The sequence below is a fragment of the Lygodium microphyllum genome, chromosome 10 (genome assembly GCF_053477565.2).
Source record: "Lygodium microphyllum isolate KBCC chromosome 10, Lygodium_microphyllum_v1.1.10, whole genome shotgun sequence".
Lineage (NCBI taxonomy): Eukaryota > Viridiplantae > Streptophyta > Polypodiopsida > Schizaeales > Lygodiaceae > Lygodium > Lygodium microphyllum.
Genome location: NC_141144.1, coordinates 4,968,154 through 4,984,443, shown reverse-complemented (window position 1 = coordinate 4,984,443; position 16,290 = coordinate 4,968,154). Strand labels below are relative to the sequence as shown.

The window sequence follows — 16,290 nt, the reverse complement described above, 5'->3', positions numbered from 1 at the left end:
GGAAAGACTCCTTAGGAAAGCCAAGAGTGCCCACCGATGACTCTTTGAGAGTCGTGGGAGAGGAAAATCTTACGAAAACTGACCTGCGCTTTTATTTATTAGGTTTAGGTTTATATTATTATTATCTTTACTATTAGTTAACGAGAGGTGGGGGCGGGTGCCATGTGGCAGCCCCCCACCTCCCCCACAAGAAAAAAAGAAAACGCAGGGCGGATGCCACGCATCCAGCATCCGTCCCCCGCACGCAAAAATCGCACTCACGCGGCGCAAAGCGTTGGGCTGAGTCTAGGCGCGGAGCGTCTAGTTATTATTATTGTTATTGTGGTGGAGTCATATAAATGCTAAATGCGCAGCGTGCTGCAATGGCCGAAAAGGAAGATTCGCGCCAACGCCTCTTCCCAAAGGTCAGGAGGAGGGGCGTGTCTTTCTCCAGGCGAACCGACAACGAAAAGTCCCTAATTCTTGACCCGGCATCTCTCAATCAATCAGTCGAACGATCACCACGCCTTGCAAACTTCTCATCAAAGAAGAGAATTTTTAACACAGGAGTCTCTGTCCCCTCGCAATTCTAGTCCTGCATAGCCTCTCTCTGTCACACTTCTGCTATGCTTCTTTAGGTTATGTTGCCTCAGCATGTATAAACCATTCAGCTGGCTTACGCAAATAAGAAAGCGTAAGCCAGAGGCTTTGATATTCGGGATTGCGGGGGTTTTGATACATTGCAGCAGAAGCTTTGATTTTCGGATTACAGGGGTTTCGATACATCGCCGCAGAAGCTCGCTCCACGAATTATCAAACAAATTTTGATGTTTGTCTCACATTGGCCGTATATCTTCGGAATTGCTCCATGCGTGCATCCATTCAAGGTTGCCTGTGTATAAGTATGATAAGGGGTACGATTGCGAAGCTGGAAGATGATGCAGAGTATTTAGCAAACAGCCCTATGCAAAAACCACCTCCTCCAGGTGTCCATGGGCCATCCTGCAGACCGCAGCTCGAACAGGCTGATGGCCAATCCCAAGCAGACCGCAGGTCCCTGCGAGCTCAGTATCAAGTTGTTAAGATGAACATTGCAGGTATTTAAATTGATTCAGGATGAAGGAATGTTCTATTTTTGAGAATGCATCCGTAATTGGTTATTGTTCTGTCTTTGATGCAGAGGGCAAGGATATTCTTACGCGTCTAGACTCTGATACATTCGATCACATGCTAAGCAATGTGGACCACTTGCATGATAAAGGTGTAGCTCGGGTGTTCAGGGTACAATGTTATTTTTATGTGTAGGTGTAGTAGGTTTTGTTTTGTATTTTTTGCCCTGCATTGAATTCTGACTAGACTACAGGAAGGATGATTGAGACAAAGCTGACAAGGCTCTGAGATAGTTTGTTACTTATACACATTGATTGTCAGAAATGTGGTGTCTGTCTTGAACTTGAAGGTTTATAAAATGGCAATTGTCCACTCGGTCTGTGTACCTGGGAATTTTTTTCCGTGCAAGGAAGCCTGGGAAGTATGGTTTGCTTTCATAGCAGGGGATGGTAGAATACTAAACAGTATAATGTGGTGTGATGACAGTGTATGTGCAGACATGTAGATTGGTTGTGTTTGTCAAGAAGCACTGCTTTGTTAAAGGGTGCAGGCTGCATCTTAGACTATTGCAATCTGTGTTGTCCTATCATCTGATAAAATCAGCATGATTAGTGGCTACCTTAAAAAGTTCTGATGCCTTCACCCTCATGGACTGATGTAGTCTCAACTTTTTCTCGGTGTACAAATCTGGCACTGTATCATGCAAGGTTGTACCATCTGCATAAAAAAGCCTTCTCTCATTGTGAGCTTAAATTCTCAAAAGCTTCATACTGCATGGACACTCACCACCATTTGTGCACCAAACATGATCATTTAAAGCAGGATTCAAGATTTACCGTTGCATTGTGTCATTTATTCTAACACATTGCTCGGCTCATCAAGGAACTTACACAAAATGGTCTAATATTCTGTGTGCTAGTAAGGCATCCTCGTGAACAAATTGAAGATGCACAGGCTGTACGGGACATCTCATCCTTGCTTTTAGCATCTATTAAGGATCTCAGACGTGGGAATCGAGTGACTGCATCAGAACTTGTGACAGCCTTAATTAGGAACTGCAGTATGGGGGCTGTGCCTGCTGATGAGAGTGTAGAACCTCTGATTGATTGGGAAAGACTTGGCCAGGCGGCAACTCCTGTCCTTGCAGATGCACCTGGCATGGCCACCATGTAAATCGTGGTTTTCAGTCCTTTCAGATTTACCTGGCATAGCTACAATATAAGAGTTGTTATTTGGAGAAATGAGTAGACTTTTGATCTTTGGCAGCTGATGTTGGTTTATTAGGTTAGGTCCCATGGACATTCAAACGAAACAAAGAAAGGTCCCACAGAGACGACAAAGGGACAGACCTGTTGAAGATGCCCGGCCTGAGGAGGTATTAGACACCTTTTACATCTTTGGTCTGCCTTTTCAACTCTGTCAATTTCACATGTTTGGTTTGCAATCTCAACTATGTTTCTAATCAGGTTGTATTTTTGGCAGCTACAAGATTCTACTGACAACAGAACAGAGACTGACAAAAATATGGAGACAATGTTCAATATTTTACGGGAATATAAATGTGTGTTGTTAGAGATGCTAGTATTAAACAGACATTCTTTCAGTCAAACAGTTGAAAACATTTTTGCCTTGTCCTTCCTGGTGAAAGATGGTCGAGCAAAAATTTCAATAGAAAATGGACGACACTTTGTGGGTATATTTTACATTCTGTATCTCAAGTCATTTGGTTTCTTGTCTGTTGAGTGAGGAAAAAGTGATTTGCCATTCCTTTTTCACAATGTCTTCTTTGGTTCAGTCACTTATTGCTGGGATTAAATGTATGGTATGATCCTTTGGCCTTTCAGGTCGCAGCTGCCTTAGGAAAGACTGTAGAAACAATCCTCATATTCATTTAAAAATGCTATGCACTCTTTATCCAACCTAGACACATTACCCATAGATTCATTATTGTTACTACTTTTGGCTAATACCGAGTACTTTGAAAGGTGATCTTTAATTACTTTGGATATGGCCAAAGCAGATACAATGGGAACAAATTCCCCTTTTGTTTTACATCCAAAGTGTGGGTCTTGCTTTTATGCTGGAGGTTGACTTCTTTTGCATGAGTATCAATCAAATGCATATTCTCGTGACAACATGGCATATCAAGTACCATCCAATGGTGCAATGAAGAACTCTATGCTATCCACATAACTTTGAATGTGAGTGCGAAGCCTCCCAATGATGGGTGTGACCGGTTTCACATGACCACGACATGCCATAGCAACTTCATGAGCTTTTATTTTCTTAGATCAAAACGGGCATGCTCCCATTGGTTCCATCTTATCCTCTTCGATGCTAAGCTTAGCAGTATTATCCATGGAGATGAAACTAGCATGGGTATTTGGATCAAAGAAAATCAATGCATATTGATCCTTAACTTTATCCCATGCTCTACACAACTTTGTAGCATCATCATTTGGTTGCTTATTGAGTATATTGGGGACCAAACCAGTAGTGGTTTTGGGCCTTTTACCCTTTGGATGATCTTTATTTTTATCATCCCCACTTTTCCAAGTACTAATTTGTTGTCTTTGCCTCTTCTTAGCATGCCCACATTTCTTAGGCTTTGCTACCTTCTTTTTTGCCTTTCCTTTATTACTTTTGAAGCTAGATGACTTTCCATGTAGATCGTGTCAGCTCTACATGTTTTCTCTATCGATTGAGATGCTAGACATTGTTGTCTTTATACAAAAGACTTGTATATCTTTGGCTAGTCCAAAACAATACTTCTCTATTGGCTTGGATAGAGGTGCTACATGGTACAAAGTAATGGGCATCAATGCTTTCCAAAACTTCTTGGCGTACAAGTCTAAATTGTTGTGTTGAGAAACATCCAACTTGTGCCATGCAGTCATTACATTCACTTTGAATGTACTTGTTACCCATGCTTAAGCAAACACTTGCTTAAACTGCACCCATGCGGATGGTGCTATACCTTGCATAAGGAGAGAAATTCACTATGGCAAAGCATTGCCTTCATGAAGGGTGGCAGCCTTACAACTTTGATGACTTTTGTAAAATTACCCCTTGACTATGCACCACTGAACTGTTGAATGAACATCAAGGCTTTTAATTTGTCGTGCACCATTGAAAGTATCGAGCTTCACTCCCTTGAGTCTTTTTCCTTGCCTTTGGGTGCCACATTATCTTAAATTTGTGTATGCAAAAAGGGTACATTCACTATTTTTCCATCATGACCAATATTGAACATGACATTAATGACTAGATAGACGAGCACCAATGCCATGAGTCCCAACATATTGAGTATTACATCCTTGGACATTCGCATGGGTCCTAGTAGCATTGGTTAGTGGTCATGAAGTGACTTAGTGGGAATGCACTAAGAGCACTTCAGGGCTAGGGCAGTCGAGTTCATTTATTGGACTCAAGCCCTATTGTTATGTGATCACCACTCTTGGGCTCTTGGTTTGTAGGTTGACACGTCCATACACTGGGATGGTGTGGACTAGTGGTACGGGACACTTGCTCTTGGGATGTGGTCGTGATGTGTTGCTAGCTCCTAGGCTCGGGTGTGAGCCCATGTGGTTGTATGGTTGGGAGGTAAGTTAGATGTCTGTTCCCAATATGTTCGTGGATATAGCTTGTGTTGTGTGTTGTGTGTAGGTTGAATCCTAGGTGTATATTTCATTGGTATCTGGGCATCTCGTCAATGATGACCCAAGTATTATTATAGGGTATTCTGGCCATTGGCCACCCTTAAATAGAATGATGAATATTTAATCATAATTTGAAACACTTAAATAATACAAATCGCCTTTCAAAGTACATGAGCATCAGATTAATTTGAAATTATTTGAGCCAATATATCTTGGTAACAATTGATATATAAAAGATTTGTTACAATCCATGTGGAATTTAACCACAAAACTAGCACATGCAATGGCTGAAACTAAAAGCAAGTTCTTCATTATGCCAGACACATAATATTATGTGCTTGGAGACAACACTATCCAAATACTATGTATTGTTGTGTCAGCCACTAATAAGCCATGTGCATGAGGAGGATCATCATATGAACATGTGCACAAAACCACCATTTGCTTGCAAAACCATGATGGTTCACTCTTGACAAGTACATTTTTCTCTCGTTTAGGGTGGTATGGGACATGAGTAGCAAGAGTGACATGCACGTGGGGGATGTGTTGCAGATGGTGGGTATGGCAATGTAAGTTTCTTGTTCGGTACTTGTGTTTGGGATCTGTGTTGGGGTGATGCTAATGCGCAAGTGTTTTTGGTGGTATTGACAATTGGGACGTGGGAGTTGCCACTTCGAGGCCATGGCAAACCATTGTTGGTAGTTGAAACCGCGTGCGTAGAATGGCATCAATGTTATGGTTACATTAGCATTGATGCTAAATGCTATGTTTGATTTTAATATTATTACTAACCTTCTTGCTAATGTTAATGGCCTTTAACATTAGTGTTACATGACCTCATTGTGTGGTGTCAAGAGGAGAGAGAATACGATGGTGATGAGGAGAGAGAAATAGGTGGTCTACCTATGTGGTGGGACGTTGCCTATGTGGAGAGAGAAGCGAGATCATTCATACTTTGCTTGTGTAGAAAAAAATGCATGCATGGAGAGAGAGAGAGAGAGAGAGAGAGAGAGAGAGAGAGAGAGAGAGAGAGAGAGTGTCGGACTGCATAGTGTAGACAAATAGGCAAGGTAGTGGATGGTGGCCATAAAGAAGTTCATAAAGATGGCTGGTTTGGACGGTAGGGACAGATGGGATTACAAGTGGTGAGAGGTGCGTCGTGGTTCACGCTGGGCTGTCTCGACTTGTAGGTGCCTCGATTGGGACTTCTTGATCATGTAGGTGGGGTGAGATGGCAAGAGATGCCTTTCAAGCTAGGGTATTGTGGCAGCAATGGATGCCTTCTTTTTCATGATGTAGTGGGGTAGACTACTCTTTAAACCATCATGTGAAACAAAACTCATTTTGGTGAAATCTCTTGAGAAAGTGACCTTATAACATTAAGGTTATCATTTTGAACAGCTTGCTGCTTGGTCATAGCAATCTACCTAATAAACCAACCCAACGTGGTCCCCGTCCTTTGCACCACTGTACCATTTCACTGATCAACAATCTATCACATTATTTCTCTTAAACTTTTGTTCTTGAAGTGGAATAATCTCTCTCTTCCTTCTTTAACACACCAATATCTTCTCTTACTGCCATGGCTTCTCACGATCAGCCTCGCTTTAACACATTGGTTGTTAGCGAACCTCAACACATGAGGATGCCTAATTGGCTTCTCTCAAATCCGAACACATGCACGGGTGTCATCCCGAAGAGTCTTCTTCTGTGATGTCTAATGTAGATTCCTCCCTCATGTGGTAGTTCTGCAAGCTTGAGTGAAAGACATGCAATGTTGGTTGGCTGAGTTGTGCATTCCCCAGTGTCTATTTGTGCTTGTAGCCATGAGGACATTGCCTCTTCAATTCTATCTTGATCCCTTTAAAGTAAGAAGAAGGAATGTGATGAGACGAATACTTACTCGTGGTTGGGACGGTCTATTTTCATATGTATCAATTTGATGATGCTCAGCTATAGATGATGTTGCAGGGGGAAGTGTATGCTTGGTGGGTGGGGCTAAGGCCCAAGCTAGAGATATGTGGGTTTTTAATCAACTTTTCGGAAGTGATTTGTGACAAGATGATCGGATTGAAATTTTTCACAAGTTGTTTGAGTTGGATATGGGGAAGACCTTGGACCTATATTCACAAGAATTTAAGGACCATCTCTATATAGTGAAGGCCTTGGAGGACCCACATGCATTACTCTATATATATCATCTCTTTTGGTTGTTGTCGAACTACTAGAATGAGGTGCTTTGCAGTGCTTAGGATGTCTACAAGTACGCTAAGAATTTTGATAAGACTCTGGATGCTAGTGAAGAGAGTGCGAGAGGAAGCACTTAGGAAATGCGCACGTGAATCTAGGTGTATGCAGCCGTTGAGTGAGCAGTGAGTGAGAGTGAAGAGTCAAGAGATAGGTGTGTACCAATGTGGTACACACAAAGAATAAAAGAATGTATTTATACTAAGGATACGATACACTCACACCTGCAAGGGTGTGTTCACATGTGTAAAGTAATATATACACGAGAGTAATGTAAAAGCCTTTACACCCAACAACCTCCTACTTAAAGGTCCTAAGCGAACCTTTAACCAACTTCCACTAGTCGAATGCAATGCTCATGTTGAGCCTTTGCAAGACTTTTAATGAGAACATCTGCAGGGTTATCTTTTGATTTGATCTTAGTTAGTGTGACTAGACTATCATCTAGAACTTGTCTGATAAAGTGATACCGCACATCAATATGCATGATACGTGTATGAAACATGGCATTCTTAGCTAGGTATACAACACTCTGGCGATCACATCCAAGTGCAGGTGTTTTGGTGGGCAGCCCAAAATCCTTGACCAAACGACCAAGCCAAATAGCTTCTTTCGAAGCTTTAGTGGCTGAAACATATTCAGCCTTAGTGGTAGAAAGTACTACTATCTTTTGCAATCTAGAGCACGAAGAAACTGCCCATCAATTAAGGTAAATATGTACCCGCTAGTAGACTTGCGAGTATCCAAGTCACCTGCCATGTCTGCATCACAATACCCTTGCAAATCTAACTCATCCTTTCCATAGCAAATACATTTTCTTTGTGTGTCCTTAAGGTACCGTAAGATGCATTTCACTGCTTCCCAATGTGCTTTGCCAGGATTTGACATAAACTTGCTCACAACTCCCACCGCATGAGCAATGTCAGGTCTAGTAGCAACCATAGCATACATGAGTGAACCACAAGTTGAAGCATAAGGAAGACCCTTCATAGAGTTGGTTGCCTTATCATCTTTTGGGCAATTGACTTTGCTAAGCTTAAGGTATGATGGTAAAGGAACACCAAGTGGCTTAGCATCTGCCATAGAAAAATGATCAAGTACTTTGGTGATGTATTTTTCTTGTGAGAGAAACAAGAGCTGCTGCTCTCTATTTCTTGTCACATGCATGCCCAAAATGTGTTCAGCTGCATCCAAGTCTTTCATGGAAAAGGCTGAATTCAGCTGCCTTTTCAATGCATTAACCTGACTTTTGTGCTTACTAGCAATAAGCATATCATCCACATAAAGTACAAGTATTATAAGGCTTCCATCATCAGCCTTCTTTATATATAAGCAGTGATATGCATTGCTTCTTTTAAACCCATGTGAGAGCATGAAGGCATCAAACTTTTTATACCACTGCCTAGGAGCTTGTATCAAACCATGCAAGCTTCTCTTAAGCCGACACATCAAGTGCTCCTTTCCTGGCATAACAAAGCTTTCAAGCTGCTTCATGGGCTCTTCTTTCAAGTTACCATGTAAGAATGCAGTTCTAACATCCATTTGATCAAGTTCAAGATCCATAGATGCTACAATAGCAAACAATGCTTGAAGAGTGGTCATTTTGACAGCAGGTGAAAAGACTTTCTGGAAGTCAATCCCCTCTTTTTGTGTATAGCCCTTAGCCACAAGCCTAGCTTTGTATTTAGGTTTGCCATTCACACACTTGATTTTATAGACCCATTTGTTAGGAATAACTTTCCTATCTTTGGGCAATGGAACCAAATCCCAAGTATCATTCGGATACAATGACTTCATTTCTTTCTGCATAGCTAGCTCCCACTTTTTCTTTAACTCACATGATAATGCTTCTTTATATGTAAGAGACTCACCTTTGTATGTGAGCAAAATGCAGTCCAAAGAGGGATCAAACCTTTGTATAGGTCTTCTAACATGTGTAGACCTTCTTACCCAATGATGTGTTTTATTAGGCAATGGATCCATATCCAAAGGAATGCCGATGACCTCATTATTTGGCTGTTGAATTGCATGTTCAGGTTGCTGTAATTCATTTTCAGCATGCTGATTTTGTTGCCCAAACTAATTTTCAGCATCCCTTTGTTGTCCATTTTCTTCCGGCTCAATGATGATATGCTGATTATCATAAGCAACATCAAATGGAGCTGAATTTTCAGTGACTGATGGCTGTTCAAGTGGCTGATCATGCTGAAATTTCACTTTCTTTTTGTCTAAGTCATTAGATGTGATATTTTTCAGCAGCTTTGACTCATTAAATACCACATCCCGGCTGCCTAGCACATTTTTTATGCTTGGAACCCAAACACTATAGTCAATTTCACATTCGTCTCCATAACCCATGAAGATGCCTCTATGGGATTTCATGTCAAGTTTGGTTTTGCTATCAACAGGTACATGTACATAGCATTTGCAGCCAAAGACCCTTAAGTGGTCATATGAAGCAGGTTTGCCAGACCAAACCTCTTTAGGGATGCCACTTTCAAATACATGATGTGGAGATTGATTGCAAATATGCACCGCTGCATTAGATAACGGATTATAAGGAGCTGTAAACTTCGGTTTAATCCCATTGACATCACAAAACTTATTGAATTCTTTAGATACATACTCTCCCCTGTTGTCTATTCTTATGCATTTTATTTTAAAACCCTTTTGAGTACTAACAAATGCATAAAACTTTTTAAAGGAGTTCATTGCCTTACTTTTTTGCTTAAGCAAATAAACCCATAGCGTTCTAGAATGGTCATCAATAAAGGACACAAACCACTACGAGTTTTTATTAGCATGGTGCATATATCAAAATGGGCTAAATCCAAGGACCAAGATACATGTCTTCCTAGAGGGTCCATAAGAGTATGAACTCTTTATATGTTTTCCCAAAACTCAGTCATTACAAAAGTCAAGCTTTGAGTTTTTCACATCAACTCTTCTAAGTGAATAAAGTGCTTGTAAATCCTTTTGGCTCATGTGTTCAAGATGCTTGTGTCATAACTGCACGTGTGATTGCACTTTAGTAACTGCAACAAACTTTCCAGAAAGTGCCTTGCTGTAGAGATAATATAGGCTTCCTCTTTTTTCACCTCTAGTGACTAGCATAGACTCTTTCTATATCTTCCACATTTCACCACCAAAGGTAGGTTGTCTAGCTGCCCAACAAAAAGCAAGCTCTTCTTAATGTCAGGTACATCCCTCACATCATGAATAATCAATTCCTGACTATTTTCAAGAGCCAGGTGTATGGTGCCCATTCCTTTAATATCACATGCATGGTTGTTGCCTAGATAGACTTTCCCAAGGTTACCTTTTGCATAAGAAGAAAAAGACTCCAAAGATGGAGTTACATGAAATGAAGCACCAGTGTTAACAATCCACAATTGTGACAAACCATCATGAGCTGACAACAAGGCATCTATCACATCCCTTTTAGTGATATACATGTCTTTCAGTGCCATAGTATGTGGATCTGAAGATGCAACTAGTAAATCAACATCTTTATCTTCTTTTGTCTCTTCAATAACAACATTAGACCACATTTGCCTTTTCTTTTTCTTTAGGGGTAGAGTTGCCATCCTTTTCATTCTTTTTGCTCTTTGCATTGGCTTGCTTCTTGCGTTCTTGCTTCTTTTTATAGTACTTGCAATTGGGTTTTTTATGCTGTTTGCATCTACATTGATAAGAAGTGACATCTTACTGTTTTTTCTTGCTTTTGCTGTGATTTTTGTTCTTGTTTACAGCACTTGACCTTTTTTCAATTCTTCCTCTTACATTGTAGGCTGATCCACTGTTTTTCCCACTTGCCTTGTGTGTAATCTCTTCATTGAGAATAGAACCATGTACATCATCAAATGTCAAGGTGGGGTTGTTGGTCAATGACACAACCAATGCTTCCCATAAATTGGGCAAAGTCATGAGCAAGAAGATAGCCCTCAATTTAGGATCAAAAGCTAGCAAGCCTACATCCTGTAATTGACTCAAAATACCAGTGAAAGTATTTAAATGTTGTGAGGTAGGCTTAGACTCATCAAGCTTCAAGTTGACTAACTTTCGCATGAGATGTACCTCATCGACAGGAGTTGTATTCTTATACGTAGCCTTGAGTTTCTCCCAAATTGCATAAGCAATAGTAAATCCCTTGATATTAACCAAGATATCATTTGTGACAGTCATTTTAATGTAAATAATGGCCTTTTTATTAATTTTACCCCAATCCTCATGTGACAAAGCAATAGGCTTATGTTTTGCCAAAGCACCATCACAATCCTTTAGAAAAAGTATACCCTGCGTACGATCTTTCCAAAGATCAAAGCCATTGCCATCAAATTTATGAATCTCAAAGAGATTCTTGTGTCAAATGTAGATGTACTGCCAGTCTATCTTCAGCAACAAAAGACTACAATAAAATGCTGAATACTTTCAGCCAACAGCAAGATTGTTGAATATAACAGCATGTACACACACTTGTACTTCCAAAGGTGTCCAAGAAGTAGATGTTTTGCTGCAATTTCAGTCTCAAGTACTGATTACAGCATGTACATGAATCAAGTGTGATACATTTGCATTAATGACGGCTCCCACTTTAGTAATACATCACCATAATGCCCAAATGCAATAACCGAAGTGCTGTATATACCATTGTTTTAGTGCATAATGAGCATTCGGCAATACATGTATGAGGAGAAGCTGTCCTTTTATAACATTTGAAACATCCCAAGTCCAAATTTCTCCCACTCAATAGTGAATCTGCTGTAATTTCATTGTCAAAGCTCAAATTGGCTCAAAATGCATCACCAATGTGAAAGCCCCAAAATTTTTACAGTAAATCTGCCCCAATTGCATCAATACATCATCCCGAGTGTCAAATATGGGTAAATGTTGGGCAAATTTCGGGGTCTAAATGTGCACAAATTATAATGAAATCGGCTCAATTGAGCAAATTTTCACTTGTACATGGAAAACCCCAAAATTTTCGGGACAAATGGGCACAATGTCTGCAATTTTTAGGTCAGATTGTCCTGTTCAGCATCATGGTTCCCAGGTTCGGGAAAAGCCCCTAATTTTTAGGCCAAGTTGACACGTTGTGCCTGTGCTCGTGAACACCCTGTAAGGGAAAGAGAAGAAAAATTGCAGAATATTAAAAAACGTAAGAAAGTCGAGCCCGTCATGACGTTGATCAGGTCTTTTTACCCGCCGAACCTGCGTGTCGTCATCTGATGGACCTGCCTGCCAGTTCCGCCAGCTGTCACCAGTCCTGTTGGTTGCACTTTAAGTTGACAGCCTGGTCGTGTTTGCTGCAAATGTTGTCATAGCTGCTGCTTGTCTCACCTGACAGCTGACGCCTGCACAAAGCCTGCCGCAATTGATCACAACTGTTCATGACTGCCTGCTGGTCAGATAGACAATGACTGCCTATTCCAGTCCTTGATACGAGTTTGAAGAGAGTGCGAGAGGAAGCACTCAAGAAATGCGAACGTGAATCTAGGTAGGTGTGTGCAGCCATTGAGTTGTTAGAGTGCAGTGATGCGGAAGCATAGAACAAAGACTGAGAGAGAGTGAACACAGAGAGAAGAGAGAGAGAGGAGACAGTGAAACACAGAATATCTGCAGTGTAGTATGCTGTATAGGAGTGCAGAAATATACACGGGTGCAGAGAAAATATCTGCATGTGTGGATCCGCCTTGAGAACCTCGATCTCCGTCAGCCTGCGCACTGTCAGTCTCAGCAGGCCATCTCTGTCAGATGTCAGATTAGAATATGTGAGAGCGTGCCACAAACTGACTATAAATAGCCAAGAAAAAATAGTGCCCAGCAACAGGTCTGCTGCAGTAAATGCAGCCGACTGCATAAAATAATGCAAAAACTGTCCAATTGATCAAACTGCTGTCCGATTGATCAGTCTGCTGCCACGTGGCATCTGCGGCAGCTGACGTGGCTCTTGCTGTGCACCTGCTCTGCTGATGTGGCTCCTATGTTGTCCGCATTGCTGATGTGGCACTGTGCTGTCTAGGAAATGACTCTCTAACACCCCCTCTCAAAGCTTGGACAGGTCAAAAGACTGAGGGATCTAGCATGTCTCCGAAGAAGAGCCTAGGAAAGCACCTTCGTGAACAAATCGGCAAGATTATCCTCTGTCTTGCAATGCTCCACATCAATGGTTCCATCCAGAAGCTTCTCCCGAATGAAGTGATATTGGATCTCAATGTGCTTCTTCCGAGCATGGAATACAGGATTCCGTACCAAGGCAATGCAACTCTCATTGTTGCATCGCAGAAGAGTAGGACGAGTCTAGGGGCAACCAAGCTCCTCCAACAATTGCCGAAGTAACACAACCTCACATGTGGTGGAAGACACGGCCCGATATTCCACCTCAGTAGAAGAAAGGGTTACTGTGGGCTGCTTCTTGCTACTCCAAGAGAGAACACCTGTACCCAAGGTAAAACAGGAGCCTGTAGTAGACCGCTGGTGGTCCACATCGCTAGCCCAATCCAAATCGCTCCAACCTACAAGAACAAGATTGGAAGCATCTGCACTTACAGGATATGAGATCCCTAAGGCAAAGGTCCCCTCAAATACCGAAGAATCCTTAGAGCAGCCTGCCAATGCACCTGCTTGGGTTCACTCGTGAACCCCGCTAAAAGACCCACAGCAAAACAAAGATCAACACGAGTGTTGAGTAGCCAAATCAAGGATCCAATCAACTGACGGTAGTGGGAAGCATCCGTCATGGGAGAATTTGAGTGTGAAGTGGCCTTCTAGTTCGGATCCATAGGAGTAGAAATGATCCGTCAAGTCTCCATCTCAAAAGTCACCAAGAGCTCGTGAATGTATCGTTGTGCTGAGAGATGGAAATCCCCCTCTAAGAGTGATAAATCTCGTGACCCAAGAAGAAACTAAGAAGCCCTAAATCCGTCATCTTGAACGTCTGGTGTAAAGCTGTCTTGGTCTCTTGGACCTGCTATGCATGATCCCTTGTCGGAATCAAATCATCAACATACAACACAAACAACATATGACCAGCCTCGGAAGTGTGTACATAAAGCTGCGGATCGACCTTGGAGCGCTGATATCCCAACTTCGAATGAAGAAACAAGTTAATCTTCTCGTTCCATGCACGGGAGCCTGCTTGAGGCCATACAAGGCTTTCTTCAACCTGTAAACGGCCCATCCGAGGATCCAAAGCCAAGAGGTTGTGCAACATAGATCTCCTCTTGCAAGTCACCATTGAAAAAGGCCGACTTCACATCCAACTAATAGACAGGCCATCTCCTATGGCCAACCAAGGCAAGAACAGCTCGAATAGTCGCCATACGAGCAGTGGGGGCAAAAGTATCATGGAAGTCAATGCCTAGGCATTGAGCAAAACCTTTAGCAATAAGGCGAGCCTTGTGCTTGTCCAAAGAACCATCGTTAAGGAACTTGGTCTTGAAGACCCACTTGACGCCAAACATCTTCTTGTGAGAGGGACGAGGCACAAGGGACCAGGTGCCATTTCTCTCAATAGCCTCCAACTTGGCTCCCATAGCCTTTTGCCAATGGTCAAACTGCAAAGCCTCCTTCACTGAAGTGGGCTCTCGATCCTGCATAACACGGGTCATCAAACAATAGTTAGAGCAAACAAGCTCTGTAGAATGTGTCTGGTTCCTCCGTGACCTCCGCGGTCCATCCTGCGGTTCCCACTCAAGGATTCCCTCGATCCCTGAATCTTGGAGTGTGTCACGGGTCCAACGAGGGGGAGGCCGGACCTCTCCTCGTCACTCTCCATCTGTTGAAGACTCGGGAACATCCACTAGCGGAAGCTCCACTGGGGTGGCCGGTGGAAGGGAAGACTTTGAATCAGAAGAAGAATCTCCATCAAGAGGCTTTGGCTCCAAAGGAACTGTCTCGGGAGCCCAACTCTCCCCTGGATCTCCAAGTACAGGATGCCTCTCACCCTCCTCTATGGCCGGAACTTCCATGAACCGCACATCTTGGCTCGTGTAGATATCCCGCTTGATGGGATCAAACTAACGATAACCTTGGGACTGGGAGCTGTAGCCAACAAAAACTTGTCGTCGGGAAGCTGCCTCGAACTTGTCACGCTGTGTCTTCTAGTTGTGCACATGAGTGTCATACCCAAAGATCCGGAAATAAGAGACATCTGGCTTAGTCCCAAAATAATCCTCAAAAGGTGTCATCCTGTCAACAGCCGAAGTGGGAGATCGATTGAGGATGTGAACTGTAGTAGCCACGGCATCGGCCCACAGAAACCGAGGTGTTTGTCGCTGCTCCATCATGGTGCGCACCATCTTGATCACACTTTTGTTCTTCCACTCCAAAATGCCATTCTCTTGAGGAGTGTTGGTGTTGGCAAACTCCTGGTGAATGCCCCTATCTGCACAAAAACGAGCAAACTCATGAGACGTAAATTCACATCCCTAGTCTGAATGCAAGGCCTTCAATTGCCGGCCAGATTGGTTCTCCTTGAAGAGAAGCCAATCCTTGAAGTGATAGAAAGTCTCTGATTGTAGTGTTCGGGAGGCACGAAGATTGAGGCAGTCAGTATTCGTTACTTGCAGCAAGACAGAGAGTGAGAGAGAGCAAAGTAGAGAGTGTACACGTTTTGTGGGTACAATGACGAGTGTACCACTTTAGGTTTTTAGATAGATATATATGTGTAAGTATAAGTGCTAAGGGTGTGTTCACACTCGAGCACATTAAAAGGCATGAGGGCCTTTATTTCCAACAATTCCCACCTAAAGGCAATGTGCCTTAAGAGAAGAAAAGAATCAACTAAGTCTAGGTATGTACAAAGCTGAAATACATATATCTATCAAACTCCCATCATCCGTCGATAATGAGCAAACTGCTCTGTTGGAAGACCTTTCGTGGGAAGGTCTGCAAGATTATCATGTGTATGCACTTTGACAAGCTCAATGCTCTTGCTGTCAAGTACATCTCTAATGAAGTGGTACTTCACCTGTATGTGCTTCGTCTTCGCATGAAAGACGGGTTTCTGTGCTAGCATGGTAACACTCTGACTGTCACAATGGAGAATAGGTAACTCTGTAATACCAAGCTCTCCCACCGGACTTGAAAGCCATAAAGGCTCCTTGCATGCCTTAGTGGCAGTCACATACACTGCCTTTGTAGTAGACAATGCAACACACTTTTGTAGCCTGGAGATCCAAGAGACTGCTCCTCCTGTGAAAGTAAACACATACCCAGAAGTGGACTTTCTGCAATCTGCATAACCAGCATAGTCTGCATCCATAAAGCCAACAATAGATGCTTTTTGCTTTCC

At 42.4% G+C, this 16,290-nt stretch overlaps 1 protein-coding gene across 9 annotated transcripts in view; it reads left to right on the top strand.

Annotated features, from left to right (window-relative positions):
* The first annotated feature begins 345 nt into the window (after nucleotides 1-345).
* The window catches only part of LOC148029664 (non-structural maintenance of chromosomes element 4 homolog A-like), a 132,899-nt gene continuing 116,954 nt past the window's right edge, over nucleotides 346-16,290 (top strand). For all 9 annotated transcript variants that reach the window (XM_087685931.1, XM_087685927.1, XM_087685932.1 and 6 more), the window contains exons 1-5: nucleotides 346-1,076; nucleotides 1,160-1,240; nucleotides 2,009-2,258; nucleotides 2,374-2,464; nucleotides 2,572-2,782. In XM_087685931.1, coding sequence (XP_087542057.1) covers nucleotides 848-1,076; nucleotides 1,160-1,240; nucleotides 2,009-2,258; nucleotides 2,374-2,464; nucleotides 2,572-2,782 — 862 coding nt within the window. In that variant the 5' untranslated portion in view covers nucleotides 346-847. The remainder of the gene's footprint in view (nucleotides 1,077-1,159; nucleotides 1,241-2,008; nucleotides 2,259-2,373; nucleotides 2,465-2,571; nucleotides 2,783-16,290) is intronic.